Source organism: Salvia hispanica, chromosome 2 (genome assembly GCF_029641045.1).
Source record: "Salvia hispanica isolate PSC_SH4W2 chromosome 2, Shi_PSC_v1, whole genome shotgun sequence".
NCBI classification, from domain to species: domain Eukaryota; kingdom Viridiplantae; phylum Streptophyta; class Magnoliopsida; order Lamiales; family Lamiaceae; genus Salvia; species Salvia hispanica.
The window spans coordinates 5,924,480-5,941,282 of NC_142693.1; the positions used below are offsets into that span (position 1 = coordinate 5,924,480).

The following is a 16,803-nucleotide window of genomic DNA, read 5'->3' on the forward strand; positions in this document are numbered from 1 at the left end:
GTGATTCATTGTGGAATTCAGAACAACTTTTAGTGTCAATCGACCGAGAAATCCACAACTCATGTCGTATTTGATCAATCATTAAATTACAGAAATTCGTCAAATTTGTTATATTGTTGGTATTTTGTCAGTAAAGTTGGACATCTTAAACTCCTACGCACAGAAATTGCCATTTCATCCAAGATAGTTTGTCACATGGCACGGGTTTTAAGAAATGTAATGAAAAAGTGAGTTGAAAAAGTTAATGAAATTTGTGTTTTATTTTTATATATTAGTTTTATAATAAAATGTGAATATGAATGAATTAATAGAATACGAGTTTCACTATTAAAAATAGTAAAAAATTGAAATGAGACAAACTATGTGGGACTGTGGGACTGACCGAAATAAAAAATGGGACAAACTATTTGGAAAATTTGGGAAGGGGGGGGGGGGGTATTAAATAAGTGTATAAAAAGAGAGAATACAGATAACCAGATTAACCGTAAAATCCCAACGGCAACGCTCATCACACTAAATCCCCCAAATCCATGAGCTCGCTGCTACTGCCGCGCACAGCGCCGCCGTCGCTCTCCGCCGCGTCCCCATTCCTTTCACCAAGGGTCTACATCCCTCCTCATGTATACAGACACCCAGCCGCCATCCTCCTAGAGCTCTGCACTTCCCTGAAAGAGCTCCACCAATTCCTCCCTCTCATCATCAAAAACGGCCTCTACAACGAGCACTTCTTCCAAACCAAGCTCGTCAGCCTCTTCTCCAAATTCGGGAGCATGGCCGACGCCGCCAAAGTTTTCGAACCCATCGAATCCAAGGTCGACCCCCTCTACCACACCCTCCTCAAAGGCTACGCGCACCAATCCAATCTCGATGGCGCCTTCAAGCTCTTCGCTCGGATGAGGCACGACGCCGTCGAGCCTGTTGTCTATAATTACACCTCTCTGCTCAAAGCCTGCGCCGATGATTTCGATTGCAGAAGGGGAAAGGAGATTCACGCGCAGCTGGTGTTGAGCGGACTGTCCGCGAATTTGTATGCTATGAGTAGTTTGATGAACCTCTACGCCAAATGCGGTGCGGTTCAGGATGCGTATAAGGTGTTTGAGAGAATGCCGGTGAGGGATTTGGTGTGCTGGAACACTGTGATTGCTTGTTTTGCGCAGAATGGGATGCCGAGAAGGGCGTTGGATTTAGTGGCTGGGATGCAGGAGGAAAGGCATAAGCTTGATTTGGTCACTGTGGTTTCGGTTTTGCCAGCCGTTGCTGATCTTGGGGATTTGAGGATTGGGAGGTCGATTCACGCTTATGTTTTTCGACATGGGCTGGATTCGTATGTGAATGTTGCTACTGCCTTGTTGCACATGTATGCCAAGTGTGGAGCGATTGGGATTGCTCGGACTATCTTTGATTCGATGAGTTCGAGAACCGTTGTGTCGTGGAACTCCATGATCGATGCTTATGCTCAAAATGGGGATTCAGAGGAGGCATTGCGTCTTTTCCAAAAGATGCAAGATGCAGGATTGAAGCCTAGCAATGTAACTGTTATGGGAGCTCTGCACGCGTGTGCGGATTTGGGGGATATCAAGCGCGGTCAGTCTGTCCACGAGCTGGCTAAGCAGTTAGGTCTCGATTCTAATGTCTCTGTTACGAATTCTCTGATTTCAATGTATTGCAAGTGCAGGAGAGCTGATCAAGCTGCTGAATTGTTCGGTAAACTTAGAGGGAAAACGCTGGTTTCTTGGAATGCGATGATATTAGGGTATGCGCAGAATGGCTTCACAATGGAAGCCATCAGCCTCTTTGGAGCAATGCAGGAACAGAATGTGAGGCGTGATTCGTTCACATTGGTGAGTGTCATCACTGCTGTGGCCGAGCTGTCGTTGGTGAGGCAGGCGAAGTGGATCCATGGAGTGGTGATAAGGGCATGCTTGGACAAGGATGTTTACGTGATGACTGCTCTTGTTGACATGTATGCCAAGTGTGGCGCTATTCACACTGCAAGAAAGGTGTTCGATATGTTGGGGGAGAGGCATGTCACGACGTGGAACGCCATGATAGATGGATATGGAACCCATGGTTTCGGGAAGGAGGCTGTGCAGCTGTTTGAAGAGATGTGCAGAGGGGACATTCCCCCGAACGACATAACATTCTTGTGTGTGATCTCAGCTTGCAGCCACTCAGGCCTTGTAGAAGAAGGCCGCCACTATTTCACCATCATGAAGGAGAGGTACGGCATAGAGCCGGCAATGGATCACTATGGAGCCATGGTGGACCTTCTTGGTCGAGCTGGCAAGCTCGACGAGGCTTGGGGGTTCATCCAGACGATGCCAGTTGAGCCAGGGATCAATGTCTATGGAGCCATGTTGGGAGCTTGCAAGATCCACAAGAACGTCGATTTGGGAGAAGAAGCTGCTGATAAACTCTTCGAGCTGGAGCCTAGCGATGGTGGATATCACGTTCTGCTCGCGAATATGTACGCGATTGCAGCAATGTGGGAGAAGGTGGCGAAGGTGAGAAGCTTGATGCAGAAGAAAGGGATCCAGAAAACTCCAGGGTGCAGCTCCGTGGATCTGAGGAACGAGGTGCACGCGTTCTACTCAGGGAGCACGAGCCACCCTCAGTCGGAGAAGATCTACACGTACCTGAGCAAGCTTTTCGAGAGGATCAAGGCAGCGGGGTACACCCCCGACACCAGCTCGATCCATGATGTGGAAGACGACGTGCAGGAGCAGTTTCTGAACACGCACAGCGAGATGCTAGCCATCTCATTTGCGCTGATGAATACGAGGGGCACCACCATCCACATCCGGAAGAATCTGAGGGTGTGTGGAGACTGCCACAATGCGACCATGTTTATATCTCTGGTCACAGAAAGAGAGATCATTGTGAGGGATATGCATAGGTTTCACCATTTCAAGAATGGGACATGCTCTTGTGGAGGATACTGGTGATGTCAAGAACAACCACCTTCATCATCCACATCAGCTTTCATCAGAGCCAACATTTGATGATTGAGATTTCCACAGCTGTTTTTTCAGGAAATCTTTATGATCAACAACTGTTTGAAGCTGGGGATTGTTTAGATTGGCTGATTTTTTTGTTTTCAAACACGGCAAGAGTTGATTACTGTGTTGGTGGAATACAAATAGTGAGTAAATAATTTGGGATTTGATTTGGATTAATGAATCCAAATCAAATGTAGGCTCATTGATATACTCCTAGAATTCATTGATTTGATTTTTATGACTCTTCCCACTACTAAATAAATAATTTTATTTTATTTTATTTTTATTTTAGGAGGATAGTAATTGACTCTTGAAACTAGGAGAATTAGTTGGTTGGACCATGGTCCTAAATTTGGAGAATATTCAAAGCAATTTCAAAGCAAAAAGTTATACTACTATCCTCTTTCCTTTATTCAAAGGAATCCTTTTATTACAGGTTGAATTTGCAAGGAATAAAAAATAATGAGAATTTCTGTTAAAAAAAATGGGGATCGAGAGAATATTCCAAAGCAAAATGGTGTCTAGGGTTTGTGTGCCTTGGCACATCTATATATATACAGTCATACACGCCGCTTGATTAGAACATTTTACTTCAGTCGAAACTCGCAAACCGAATTCATTCAGCAGAAATGGAGCAGACCTTTATCATGATCAAGCCCGATGGCGTCCAAAGGGGCCTGGTTTGTGTTTTATCATTTATTAACATTATATGAATTTGAATTCGAATTTTGTCTGGTTAGTAGATTGGCTGAGTTTCGTAGATTTTAAGTGAACTTGTTTGATTTTATAGACAATTACTTTGCAATCCCGCTACAAGCTGAAGTTGTTTGTTTTGGTTCAGGTTGGTGAGATTATTGGAAGGTTTGAGAAGAAGGGCTTCACTTTGAAAGGTACCAATTTCATCTCACTATTTAATTTTGTTTTACTCGGATAATTGGCCTTTGCTTTGATTCTGGCGTTGTTTTAGTGATGATTTAACTGTTAGCTTTGTGATTACTCATTGCTGATCGATTTCACTGATTATCATAACTGTCTCGCAATCATCTGCTGATTTTCTCACACACTGAGATTTGTGTAAATTTGTATACTTGCTGCTCTTTTAACTAAAAACAGTGGGGATATGTCTTGAGATTGATCTTACTTTTGGTGATATAGATTTGAGTAGTGTATCTGTTTTGGAAACAGGGTTGAAGTTTATGACCGTTGATCGTGCTTTTGCTGAGAAGCACTATGCCGATTTATCTGCAAAGCCCTTCTTCAATGGCCTCGTTGAGTACATTGTCTCTGGCCCTGTTGTTGCCATGGTGTGGGAAGGCAAGAACGTCGTAGCCACCGGGAGAAAGATCATCGGTGCCACCAACCCTGCTGAGTCTGCCCCTGGCACCATCCGTGGTGATTACGCCATTGATATTGGCAGGTAATATAATGTTCTCGTAATCATACAAACTACTTGTAACAAGAGCTCTAGCCCGGTTTGATGACTACCTTTTTATTTCCATGGCTTGATTTATGTTGTGTTGTTGCACGCTCCTTTCTTTCCATCTGTAATTGGGTATTGGCATGAATTGGTTTTGCAGGAATGTGATTCATGGCAGTGATGCTGTGGAGAGTGGAAGGAAGGAGATTGCTCTATGGTTTCCAGAGGGGATCGCGGAATGGAGGAGCAGCCTTCACTCTTGGATCTACGAATAGATGTCGCATCTAGTATGCCTCATGGCGTTATGTACCCGCAACTTATGTTGTTAGACTTTACATTGAGTTTAATTTTGCATTTGAATGTTTGAAGATGCTATTATTATGTGTCACCTCTTTATCTCTCTTTCTTCCTAACATAAATAAGGGGATGACAAGATTTGCAAGGCTTTATTTTCATTTATGCTGGGATATTTTGTGAAGAACAAATGGTATTTATGATATGTTGTTGAAATATGGAATTTGAAAAAGTAGAGGATCATTGCAAGTTTGCAACCTTTGAAAGAATGAACTTGTTTTTAGCGTGCAATTGTTGAAGCCAAATATATCAACTTCAAACTATGATATGTTAAACTATGATATGTTAAAAAAATGTTAACAGATTACAAAATAACAAAATAGTAATGTGTAGTCTGGAGTTTGTACATTTGCATTTTATCACAATAAATATCACTTTTGAATTTGTAAAAATAACTACTCCCTTATGAAATAATAACTACTCCCTTATGAAAAATCAACAAAATACATGAATTTAAAAATATAATATCAAATTATTTTCTCATGATAAAATTATGCCAAACGCAAATGTCAATTTTCAAACAAATAGCCTAATTCTCAATTTTATCATGATCATAGTTTAAAGGGAATATTAGTTTTATCATAGTTAAAGTGTAAATAATAAATATTAGTAGTTCAAGATTTTAAAAATCTATATAGTAAATCAGGTGCTACTATATTATTTAATTAATTAACAAAACACAACAGTCCAAATATAATGTTCTTATTTCTATATTAGATCTAAAGATCATCAAACTTATTTTTCAGCTGATTTCGAAAGAGTCAATTTGCCATAATTTAATTAGCAGAGTATATCATATTGCGTCATTTTTTGTGTCCGATCAAAAAAATTGCAGTTCCGATCACAATTTGGATCGATTGACTGAGATATGAAGCTTCTCATGGCTCACTACCATTGCAGGCTGCAGCCGATTTCTCAATTTTTGTGTTGGCCGTGCACTTCTCCTGTTTATCGAATAAAGGGTATTGTTTCCAAATTGTATGCCTTCATCAGGTTTCTGTAATGCTTCCCATTTATGCATACTTGTGGAGGAAAGGGAAGATGGATTTTGTTGTAATGGCTTTATATTGATTAGAGATGGCAACGGATTTTATTGGAGCTGCAGAAATAGGTTTTAGGCGTTCTGTGTTGTTATGAATTTAGGGTTCATTTTCTGTCGAATATGCAGAGAGTTGCCGATTGTTAAGACTGCGTGAAATATGGCCTTTTTGGATGCTTGAATTTGTTCATGCAAATGGCCTCCGTTTTACACCAGATTAAGAACTCAAGATTCATGCTTTCCCTCGCTGATTTTCTAAATGCTGTGTGGATTAGCTTGCTGTCGAAAAGATGGAAGTATGTTTGCACTTTGATGCTTTACTTAATCTTCAACATATATTGGTTTGCGAAGCACAATAGTGAGGATGAAGTTCTACGTCTTGGAGCCACACTGTATGCTTTGGGATTTTGTCAATTGGGCTTTACTTATGAGAGATGACTCTCAAATTATAAGGATCACATGTGTATGGATATCACATAATGAAGCAGCTGAATGAGCTCCTTCATGTTTTAGCTGGGAAGAAGGTTCGAGAACTTTTCTTTCTTGATGGTGATTACACTGCTCATGAGCTAGATATCCTTTGTGAAACATCGACATGTTACATTGTGTAGTAACAACATCCCATTGCAAGTAATAGCAGTTTTAGGTAACCAAAGAAGCCTTGTCAAGAGTTCTCATATGAGGCAAGGTTGCTGAGAAATTTCTTTTACGTGATTGTATTAAGTGCAAAAACGTTACTTAAGATTGCCAAGTCATTGATCTTGAGTAGATTGATAGTTCGGGTAGCACTCAAGAATCTAACAATCATGGATCTGTATGCTCGTGAGAAAATTTGGGTTGTGTACATGACTTTTCCTCCAAACTTGTTCATTTTCTGCTACATTGGACGAATGCTGTGTGGCTTCACTGTGATGAATAGTGAATACAGACTCTTTGGGTAATGTCTCAGTCCGCCTTCTATATTTACCTCGTGGGTGGAACAAAAAGCTGCTTACTTTGTTCTGCAAAATTGATTGGGCTTGATGATGTGAAGGCTATGACTCTGTCCACTCTTGTTGCTAAGGTATGTGGACACTGCTTCACATATCTCTTGTAAACAGAATATGGTATATTATTATACATAAATTTCTGGTGTTTTATATAGGACATAACATATGATTTGCCAATTCTGTTTTCTGTTTTGTCACTTGAGAGGGTATTTTTTCAATAGATCTACTATTATATTTGTAAGGAATTTTATTTTGATTATCAATCACATTAGTTTTATACATGTATAGTCAATGATTGTTATATGACTTGCCTGATGAGTTCTTCACTAAGGATGATGATATTAAAGAAAATCTGTAGGTGGTATTAAAAAAATAAAAAACAAAAATAAAAAAGAAACTTTTCTAATCTATGGATGGTTGCAGACAGCCCAAAACAATAGTGATGTTGAAATGTGTAAGTTTGTAGAGTTGGAATGCCAAGAGAAAAGAAGCATTGAGATGAGGTTGAGAGGACACTCTAATCGGATGTTTAGTTGTCTACTGATCTTGAGTTAGAAGTACTAAAACTAGCACGTGCAAGATACTTTAAAAAATTTACCTAGGTATTTGTATCTATATCTTTAGCATGTTCAGGATGGTAGAAGATAAAAGGATTCGCTCATCCTATCTCTGTGAATCATTGCCATCTTACACTTTGTCATTTTGTTCCTCCGGGTATATGAATGTAATAGTATTAGCTGCTAAATTGTATTAAATGTTATTTACTTCATATATGATGGAATGGAGTTAAAGAGGCATAAAAGTGTAGAAAAAGGATCATTTTTCTTTTCAATTGGAGAGAATTGAATAAAAACAGGTAAATAATAATCCGAGATGAGATTGAGTACCTTGCCCCTATCCCCATCAAGTCTCATGGTCTTTTTCCTTTGTCTAACTTGATTCCTACCTTTTTTTACAGACAACCTTATGTAAGAGTGCATTACTTATAGATGTTTGCAAAACAAGTACAGAGATAAACTAGCCATTCAAGGATCCAAAAATTTATGCGAATAGTTTTTCTTATTGTTTTCCAACTGTAGTTTACATTTCCGTGATTATCCTTTCTTTATCAGACATTTTCTAGTTTTACTGCCACTAAATACTAATTGAGGGAGTTTTTTCTCCTTTCCCTATATTTTTATCCTGTAGATGATGGGTGCACTAGGACACATAAACTACAAAAACCAAGCTAAATTACGTTACTTGGCAGAATACAACACAATTAGCTCTTACTTAATAAATTATGACATCAACTTCATACATGTGAAAGTTTTTACATATTTTTAATCATATCTTAATTTGTATGATAGACTTTGCTATCTTTGTCTTGCATGGGTGTGCAAGTGCAAGTGCTAAAATTAAAATGAGACTGTATCTTTCATGTTTTGGTTAGATTCTGCTTAATATATTTGAAATGCTCAGCAGAAGTATTTTGTTTTTGAATGACATTTGATAGTCTATTTCTAAATTATTTTTGGATTTATAATTTACGAGAATAAACTCCTGAGATATTCAATTGTAACCATTGAGAGTCTATGGAAACATTAAACATCTCTGTGTTCCAAAATATAGAAGGGATATTAGACGTTGAGGATTTTCTTTCTTTATTTATTTTGCAGATAATAATGTAGTAAAGCACATTATTTAGTGACACTGAAAAACATTATCAGAATGATTTATGGTCTCATACTGATTGGCTGTTAATAGCCTTTTATTGCTAATTCAGTAAGTTATTAACTCAATCATATTCATCTCGCGTTGTTTAGATACATGATTAGTATTTGCCGATAAAATAAAATGGGGTAGTGCTTCTAATGGAATAACAAATACAGCGTATGGCATAAATGAAATCACATTCATGTGATACCTTTCAGTGGGAAATACCATGATCCATGTCAGATTTTTCTTCCTTATTATGTACTCTCACTTTTACATTTATTTAGTTGATGTATTCAAATTTTTCTTTAGTAACTTTTTCGGAGGAGGGGGGTTGTATCCGTGTTGTCAAAATTCTGCGCTGTCAAATATTCTTTCTTTAGATATAAATATTGATTGGAGAAAACCCTTGTTACTGCCGCACTCAATTAGCTGAATATTCTGTCTCGCCCCCTCTCGCCGCTATAGGTCTTCTTGAGAAGTCAAAAACAGTCTCTTCATTTGCAGTGAGCTTCTTGTTAAGATAAATTTCTTATTGAGTTATTTAATTGTACGGATTTATATAAATTTGCCTCCAATTAAAGATCATTTTGATTTTAATTTTATTTCTATAAAATGTAGATCATTTGATTGTTTAGATATTCATCTATGCTTGAGCCTTTATAATTCATTGACTGTTTGTTTTGTCAATCTGCATCTGTTATTGCTGCTCATATCAGGCTTGGATCTGTATCTGTTTAAAATATCATTTTGATTTAAATTTAATTTCTATGAAATGTAGATCATTTGATTGTTTAGATATTCGTCACTGGGTGAGGCTCTATAATTAATTGACTGTTTGTTTTATCAATCTGCATTTGTTGTTGCTGCTCGTATCAGGCTTGGATCTGTATCTGTTGAACATTTCTTTTAGGCATTCGGCAATTTGTTCATTTATGTTGAGTTTGTTTTGGGGCATGGTATTAATGTATAGCAACAGTCTTATGAGATCCAGTTATAGAAATGTGAACACCATACAATTCTCCAAAAAAATTCTTGGTTGAGATACATTAGAAAGTAAAGCATGTATTCGATCTGGATGTTATCTCTGACGGTGACTTTTTCTGCCCCACCCCCTCTCTTCCCCACTATAGGTTTTGTCAAGAAGTCAAAAATTGTATTTCCATTTGCAGTGAGCTTCTTGTTGTTAAGATAATTATCTTATTGAATTATATAATTGTATGGATTCCAATACATTTGCTTCTAATATAAGATCATTTTGATTTAAATCTTATTTCTGTAAAATGTAGATCGTGTTGTTCAGGTACATACATGGACGGATCTAGCATTAAGCTAGATGGGGCAAATGCCCCTGCTCATATTTCACTCTTTATATATATGTATAACCAATTATAGAGATTTTTGTATTTATCTTCCACTAATTGCCCCTTTAATTTTTAAAATTTCTCCATGTATATTTTTGCCCCACTTGCTAAGAATTTCTAGCGAATCTAGATACATAAGTATTTTCCGGTAAAATAAAATGGGGTAGTGCTTTTACTAATGGAATAACAAATACAGCATATTGGTTGGCAACTTGGCATAATCGAAATCACATTCATGTGATACCACTCAGTGGTAAATACCATGATCCGTGCCAGATTTTTCTTCCTATTTATGTACTCTCGCTTTTAAATTTATTTAGTTGATGTTTCCAACTTTCTCTTTAGTAACTTTTTCGGAGGAGGGGCTGTATCCGCGTTGTCAACTTATTCTTTCTTTAGGTATAACTAGTGAATTGTGAAACCTTGTTACCTCCGCTACTCAATTGGCTGAATTTTCTTCCCCAACCCCTCTCTTCCCTGCTATAGGTTATCTCGAGAAGTCAAAAATAGTCTTTCCATTTGCAGTGAGCTTCTTCTTGTTAAGATAATTATCTTTATTGAAGAATTTAATTGTACGGATTTTAATACATTTTTCCTCCAATTTAAGATCATTTTGATTTAAATTGTATTTCTATGAAATGTAGATCTTTTGATTGTTTAGATATTCATCACTGCATGAGCCTTTATAATTCGTTGACTGTTTGCTTTATCAATGTGCATCCGTTGTTGCTGCTCATATCAGGCTTGGATCTGTATCTGTTAAAAATTTCTTTTAGGCATTCGGCAATTTGGTCATTTATGTTGTGTTTGTTTTGGGGCATGGTATTAATATATAGCGACAGTATTATGAGATCCAAGTATAGAAATGTGAAGGCCATACGTTTCTCCAAAAAAATCTTGGATGAGATATATGAGAAAGTAAAGCATGTATTCAATCTGGATATTTTCTTTGGATGATACATTTTTACAGTGAATTTTTCTCCCCCCCCCCTCTTTTCCCGGCTATTGGTTTTTTCGAGAAGTCGTAGATTGTCGTTTCATTTGTAGTGAGTTCCTTGTTGTTAAGATAATTGTCTTATGAATAATTTATTGTACGGATTATAATACACTTGCCTCCAATTTTAGATCATTTTAATTTAAATTTAATTTCTATATAATGTAGATTATTTGATTGTTTAGATATTCATCACTGCATGAGCCTTTATAATTCAGCGACTTTTTTTTATCAATCTGCATCTGTTATTGATGTTCAAATCCAGATTTGGATCTGTATCTGTTGAACATTTCTTATATGTATTTGGCAATTTGGTCATATATGTTGAGTTTTTTTGGGGCTTGGTGTTAATGTATAGCGACAGTGTTATGGGATGCAGTTATTAAAATGTGATCACCATACACTTCTCCAAAAAAAATTCTTGGTTGAGATGTATGAAAAAGTAAAGCATGTATTCAATCTGGATATTATCTCTGACAGTGACTTTTTCTGCCCCAACCCCCTCTCCTCTCTTCCCCGCCATAGGTTTTCTCTAGAAGTCAAAAATCGTCTTTTCATATGCAGTGAGCTTCTTGGTGTTAAGATAATTATCTTATTGATTGTACGGATTTTAATACATTTGCCTCCAATTTAAGATCATTTTCATATAAATTTAATTTCTATAAAATGTAAATCATTTGATTGTTTTGATATTATTCCCTACACGAGCCTTTATAATACATTGAATGTTTGTTTTGTCAATCTGCATCTGTTATTGCTGCTCATATCAGACTTGGATCTGTATCTGTGGAACATTTCTTATATGCATTTAGAAATTTGATTATTTGTGTTGAGTTTGTCTCGGGACATGGTATTAATGTATTGCTGCAGTATTATGAGATCCAGTTATAGAAATGTGTACAAAATACACTTCTCCTTAAAAATCTTGGTTGAGATGTATGAGAAAGTAAAGCATGTATTCAATTTTCACAGTGACTTATTTTTTTGGTTTCAAGCTTTTCCGTTCGGTGCACAGAATTGGAATTTGAATTCTATGAATCGTATTATAATTCAATACCAAATCTTTTGTTCGGTAAAAATGATGTAATTGATATGGAATAGAGTTTGAAGAAATTATACAGTGTGTGTTTGCAAGTGTGTGTGTTTGTGTGCAATGTGTATGCAGTGTGTGCAATTTGTGTGTAGTGTGTGCAATGTGTGTGTTTGTGCAATGTGTGTGTGATTGTATAACTATTTGGAATTCTAATTATCTACCTTTGGGCTTTGATATGGAATTCAAATTGTGGAATTGGAATGAATTGGATATGTAATTCAATCCCAAATCCATTTTTTTGCGGTACCAAACATTGGATTTGGAATTGAAGTCTTCAATTCCATGAAACGGAATGGAGCCTGAGGGTGTTTCTAGTGTTTCAATTTATTGTGGTTATTACAAAAATATTTTTGGTGAATAAAGAAGCTCTTCTATTGTTTGCAGGGATAAGTGCACTATTTGCTGCATTTGAAGAAATGGAGATTTCGACTAAAAATATAAACTGGACACAAACTGAGAACGATAGAATTATTGAACAGGAATGTCATGACAGGCTAAGTAGTCTGCCCACTGAAATCCTGGACCACATTCTATCATTTCTCAGCATGAATGAAGTTGTGAAAACCAGCGTGCTGTCAAGAAAATGGAGATACTTCTGGCATTCAACACCATGCTTGAACTTCGATTTTAGAGATTTCTGGAACCAGAAGCGCTGCTTAAATTTGAGTTACGATGAATGCGTGATAAAATTTTGGGTATTTGTCAAGTGCGCTATTGTGATCAGATCACCCATTTGTAGACTGCGGCTCTACTGTGAAGCCTGTGATATCTTTCAGCTTGATTCGCTTTTATATCTTTGCTCTATGAAAGAAGTCCAAGAACTTGATATTTTTACTGGATATGGAATCCTGCAGTGTCCAATTTATTGTGGTATACCCACTTACGTTGACGCATTTATACAGGGCGTTGATAGTCTGGTTGTGTTGCAACCCTTGGCAAGCTTTTCAAACCTCAAGACCCTAAATTTGGTTGGGGTCCTGTTTGATGATTCTGATATAGCTGAGAACGTGTTCAGTGATTGTAGTGTTCTTGAGACTTTATCGCTGGAATATTGTTGTTTTGAGACAATAGACTATCTCAAGATTTCTGTCAATAAGCTTAGGACTTTGAACTTTGTAAATAATGGCCCTTATTGGTGGGATCATACGTGCATGTTCGACGGTGAGCTGGAACTTCATACTCCGAACCTTGTATCTTTCCGGTATATCGGGCCAGTGCTACATCTCAGGAAATCATCGGATATGCTATTTTTGAAGAATGCCTCCATTGAGCTCCGATATCAAAATACACCAGGGGACTTAGGTGCTATGGTTTTCGGTATTCGCCATGTCCAGGAGTTATCAGTGTCGCCAAATTTTGTCACGGTATGTGTAGATTAAATAGTATGGTAATAGTAGTACTCCTGTATTACTATATTTTTTCCTTCTAATTTTGAATTTCTTCAATACTTTTGACATAATTGTACATTTTGAGGCCTTGCAATCTTTTTAGTTATAATGACATATTAATGATATTTTTGTGCAGCTTAAAGACATGTTAGTGGTATTTTGTGCAGCTTAAAGACATGTTAGTGGTATTTTTGTGCAGCTTTAGTGATTGAACATTCTTTTAGTACTGTGATATCCATTAAAAAAACTTCTTATTGAACGAATTTGGAATAATTCCCTTCACATCACTATGTTAAATTTGCTTGAAATATCTAGAATCTTGTTGCTTCCAGACTGCAAAAAGTATGAAAATTGCTCTCATTATTGTATGGTTATGTTTTTTAGTTGTGTGTATCACTATATGTTTATAAGTTGCATACGAGTTGGTGGTGATGGATATTCATATCTCTAAATGTAATTATCATGTGCTTTCTTATTTGTTAGTGCTACTCTCCTGGATTTAGAAAAAATGCTGGCGATTTCAGTCCTCTCGACAGTCTGAGGACCTTGAAGGTTTATTTGGAATTCGAGTGGGACCATTTGGAGGGTCTAATAAAGCTACTCCAGCTTTCTCGTAATCTTGAAACTCTATGTATCCGATTCACCGAGGTACAGATTGTTTGATACCATATTATTTATGTAGAGTGTATTTTATAGGTAACTAATATGGTTGATGATGCTTCAGCGCCCCTGGAAAATTAATTGGGAGTCCAGGAAAATCGACTTCCCTATGATATCGCACAAGCTGAAAGAAATTGACATTTTCACGGGTGGCGACCTGAAGAACTTGATAGAGCTAATCAGATTCTTCCTTGAGAATGGAAAATCTTTAGAGAAGATAAACATCACGCCAAAGGGAGAAATGCTGGATCCGAAGGAGTTCTACACATTGCACAACTTTCAGTTAGCATGTGAATCGGTTTCTATATCCGTCGGTTTAGCTTCTGCTTCTGGAACAATCAACATGTTTGACCTTTTGGTTTGGAAATGTGGTTCGGGTACGGCTGGTCAATCAATCGGATACGACCGCTGAACCTATCCAATATCAGAATAAGTAGAAACATCGGGTACAATTCTCATTTTCTCATTATTGTTTTAAATTGAAGAAGAAAAGTTATGGTTACCAAATTGACATCTGCTCTCTGTTCCTATCAATAGAATTGCGTGGAGAAATTTGGTGGCTCGTGTTGAAGAAGATAAAAAGATGTACACGCCCGTATGGTCGAATTCAGAAGGACATCGTGAGTGGATCTATCTTTGTTCTACTTGTTCTTTCTTATCATAAAAACAAAAACTAGTATCATAATAATGTGAGGACATTATGATTTATAACTTGCTAAGACCATTGTATCTGTTCTTGTTTGTTTTGAACTATTGCTGTTTTGAATTGATCAGGATTGTTGATCAATGCATTATTATGCTTTATTGTATTTCTCAGCTTTCATAATCAGTTTGAATCTGTTGTTCAATTCTGGTGAAAATGAAATGCAATCTCTGCTTTGTGCTCTTTGAATTAAAACTGTGTTTTTTGGTGCATTTTGGTGCAATTTAGAAATTAAAATTCAAAGATGAATTCCAGAATTTTTGGTGCATTTTGCGAAAAAATATCCCAACCTTCTAAAATTCAAATTTCAGTTTTTTTAAACAAACGTAATCATCAAAATTCCAATGTCTGCTGCGGTGCTGCCAGAGATCTAAATTCATTTTCCAAAATTTGATACTACTTGGATCCTAAATTAAAGTTTAAACTTTCAATCAAATTTTGTTATTTTTGGCAAGTGACTTTATATTTTATAAATTCATTCCACTCTAATTCATTTTAATATGAAATTAATAAGCATGTAAAAGTAGATTTCACATTTCAATATTTTTTCCGTATACTTATTTTACTCCTTACTCATTTAATTAATTTCTTAAAACTCATCAAGTCAAATTGAGATTCCTAATTCGGGATAAATAAGTGGAGTAGATGCTAAACTATGTGTAAAATTTGGTTCCCGATACCAAATTGTTATTTAGTTTGAAAAAAATATTCACAAGATTGGCTAGAATATTTTAAAAATGTGTCAAAATATTCGTACTTCCTCCACCTGATATTAAGTGTCTTATATTCTTTTAAAAATTCTATGACATGCTTTATATTTTATGTAAAATTCATGTCAAAGTGGAATATTTATTCATGAACCGAGGAAATATTTGTTGAACTTGTACAAGTGATTTTTGAAATGCAATAAATAGTGCAGAAAAAGAAGTGTACTAGTACTATTATAGAGCCATGAACCCATGATGCACCCTTGCTTCAAACTAGAATAGCCTCAATCATTTTCTGGCATTGTTTTACAATTTAAGATTCTGTTGTTGTTTTAGTGATAATTCAATTTTTTTGTTTTGTGATTACTCATTTTTTATTGATTTCACTGATTATGTACCCAGAGATGTAAACACACCTGAGATTTGTGCGATTTTATTTTTGAAAATTTATATGCTTGCTACCCCATCTAAAATGAATAAGTGGTGATATGGTTTGAGATTTATCTTACTTTTAGAGATATAGATTTGAGTAGTGTATCTGTTTTGGAAACAGGGTTGAAGTTTATGACCGTTGATTGTGTCTTTGCTGAGAAGCATTATGCTGATTTATTTGCAAAGCCGATCAATAGCTACTTTGAGTACATTGTCTCAGGCCCTGTTGTTGTCATTGTGTGCCGTAGCCACCGGGAGAAAGATCATTGGTGCCACCAAACCTGCTGAGTCTGCTCCGTGGTGACTACACCACTGATATTGGCAGGTAATATAATGCTCTCATAATTCATACAACTAGCTGTCACAAATGCCTTCACTTATTTATAGCTTGATTTATGCTATTCTTCTCTAGCCCGGTGTGATGACTACCATTTTGTATCCATGGCTTGATTTATACTGTTTTGTTGCACGCTCCTTTCCTCGATGTTTCCAACTGTAGTTGCGTATTGACATGAATTGGTTGTGCAGGAATGTGATTCATGGCAGTGATGCTGTGGAGAGTGGAAGGAAGGAGATTGCTCTATGGTTCCCAGAGGGGATCGCGGAATGGAGGAGCAGCCCAGCCTTCACTCTTGGATCTACGAGTGGATGTCTCATCTAGTATGCACCATAGTGTTATGTACCCGCTACCTATGTTAGACTTTACTTGGAGTTTAATTTTGTATTTCAATGTTTGAAGATGCTAATACTTGAGAAGATTAACATGTCTTATGCACAAATTAATGTGAATCTTATAGATTGAAGACTCATGAATTTACCCCGGACTTATTATTATAAACAAATAAACAAGATAAACAAAGAAATGGAGAAAAATGGATAAAAGGATAGTGGATGGATTAGTGTTATGATTTAGGAGAAGAAGAAGAAAGAAATCTCAAAGGCACTTTCACATACAAACACCTAACGGCT

General features: G+C 36.6%; 3 protein-coding genes and 1 pseudogene across 4 annotated transcripts; all 4 read left to right on the plus strand.

Annotated features, from left to right (window-relative positions):
* Window positions 1–471: 471 nt before the first annotated feature.
* Window positions 472–3,279, plus strand: CRR22 (Pentatricopeptide repeat (PPR) superfamily protein). The gene has a single exon (XM_048099640.2). The coding sequence runs from the start codon at window positions 531–533 to the stop codon at window positions 2,943–2,945; it is 2,415 nt and encodes an 804-aa protein (XP_047955597.1). The 5' UTR covers window positions 472–530; the 3' UTR covers window positions 2,946–3,279.
* A 250-nt stretch (window positions 3,280–3,529) lies between these two features.
* Window positions 3,530–4,865, plus strand: LOC125201501 (nucleoside diphosphate kinase 1). The gene is made up of 4 exons (XM_048099646.2): window positions 3,530–3,679; window positions 3,841–3,889; window positions 4,185–4,416; window positions 4,577–4,865. Exons 1-4 carry the CDS (start codon window positions 3,629–3,631, stop codon window positions 4,689–4,691), a joined length of 447 nt encoding a protein of 148 aa, XP_047955603.1. The 5' UTR covers window positions 3,530–3,628; the 3' UTR covers window positions 4,692–4,865.
* Window positions 4,866–5,504: 639 nt separating this feature from the next.
* On the plus strand, window positions 5,505–16,463 carry LOC125201498 (F-box/LRR-repeat protein At1g55660-like). 2 transcript variants are annotated; one of them, XR_016135493.1, is made up of 7 exons: window positions 5,505–6,872; window positions 12,329–13,308; window positions 13,816–13,980; window positions 14,057–14,438; window positions 14,530–14,612; window positions 15,956–16,159; window positions 16,363–16,463. XR_016135493.1 is itself a non-coding variant. In XM_048099642.2 (5 exons), the coding sequence occupies exons 2-4, from the start codon at window positions 12,361–12,363 to the stop codon at window positions 14,402–14,404; spliced, it is 1,461 nt and encodes a 486-aa protein (XP_047955599.1). In that variant the 5' UTR covers window positions 5,505–6,872; window positions 12,329–12,360; the 3' UTR covers window positions 14,405–14,438; window positions 14,530–14,801. The 2 variants fall into 2 exon arrangements, 1 of the variants encoding a protein (XP_047955599.1); XM_048099642.2 differs by lacking the exons at window positions 15,956–16,159; window positions 16,363–16,463 and having other exon boundaries at window positions 14,530–14,801.
* Window positions 15,967–16,495, plus strand: LOC148931477 (nucleoside diphosphate kinase pseudogene; annotated as a pseudogene).
* Window positions 16,496–16,803: the final 308 nt, after the last annotated feature.

Excerpts from the sequence above, each read along its gene's own strand:
- CRR22 (XM_048099640.2), top strand. The coding sequence starts at position 531 with ATGAGCTCGCTGCTACTGCCGCGCACAGCGCCGCCGTCGCTCTCCGCC.
- LOC125201501 (XM_048099646.2), top strand. The coding sequence starts at position 3,629 with ATGGAGCAGACCTTTATCATGATCAAGCCCGATGGCGTCCAAAGGGGC. Across the intron at positions 3,890-4,184 it reads GAAGGGCTTCACTTTGAAAG|GGTTGAAGTTTATGACCGTT; the intron begins GTACCAATTTCA and ends TTTTGGAAACAG. Across the intron at positions 4,417-4,576 it reads TACGCCATTGATATTGGCAG|GAATGTGATTCATGGCAGTG; the intron begins GTAATATAATGT and ends TTGGTTTTGCAG.
- LOC125201498 (XM_048099642.2), top strand. The coding sequence starts at position 12,361 with ATGGAGATTTCGACTAAAAATATAAACTGGACACAAACTGAGAACGAT. Across the intron at positions 13,309-13,815 it reads TGTCGCCAAATTTTGTCACG|TGCTACTCTCCTGGATTTAG; the intron begins GTATGTGTAGAT and ends CTTATTTGTTAG. Across the intron at positions 13,981-14,056 it reads TATGTATCCGATTCACCGAG|CGCCCCTGGAAAATTAATTG; the intron begins GTACAGATTGTT and ends ATGATGCTTCAG.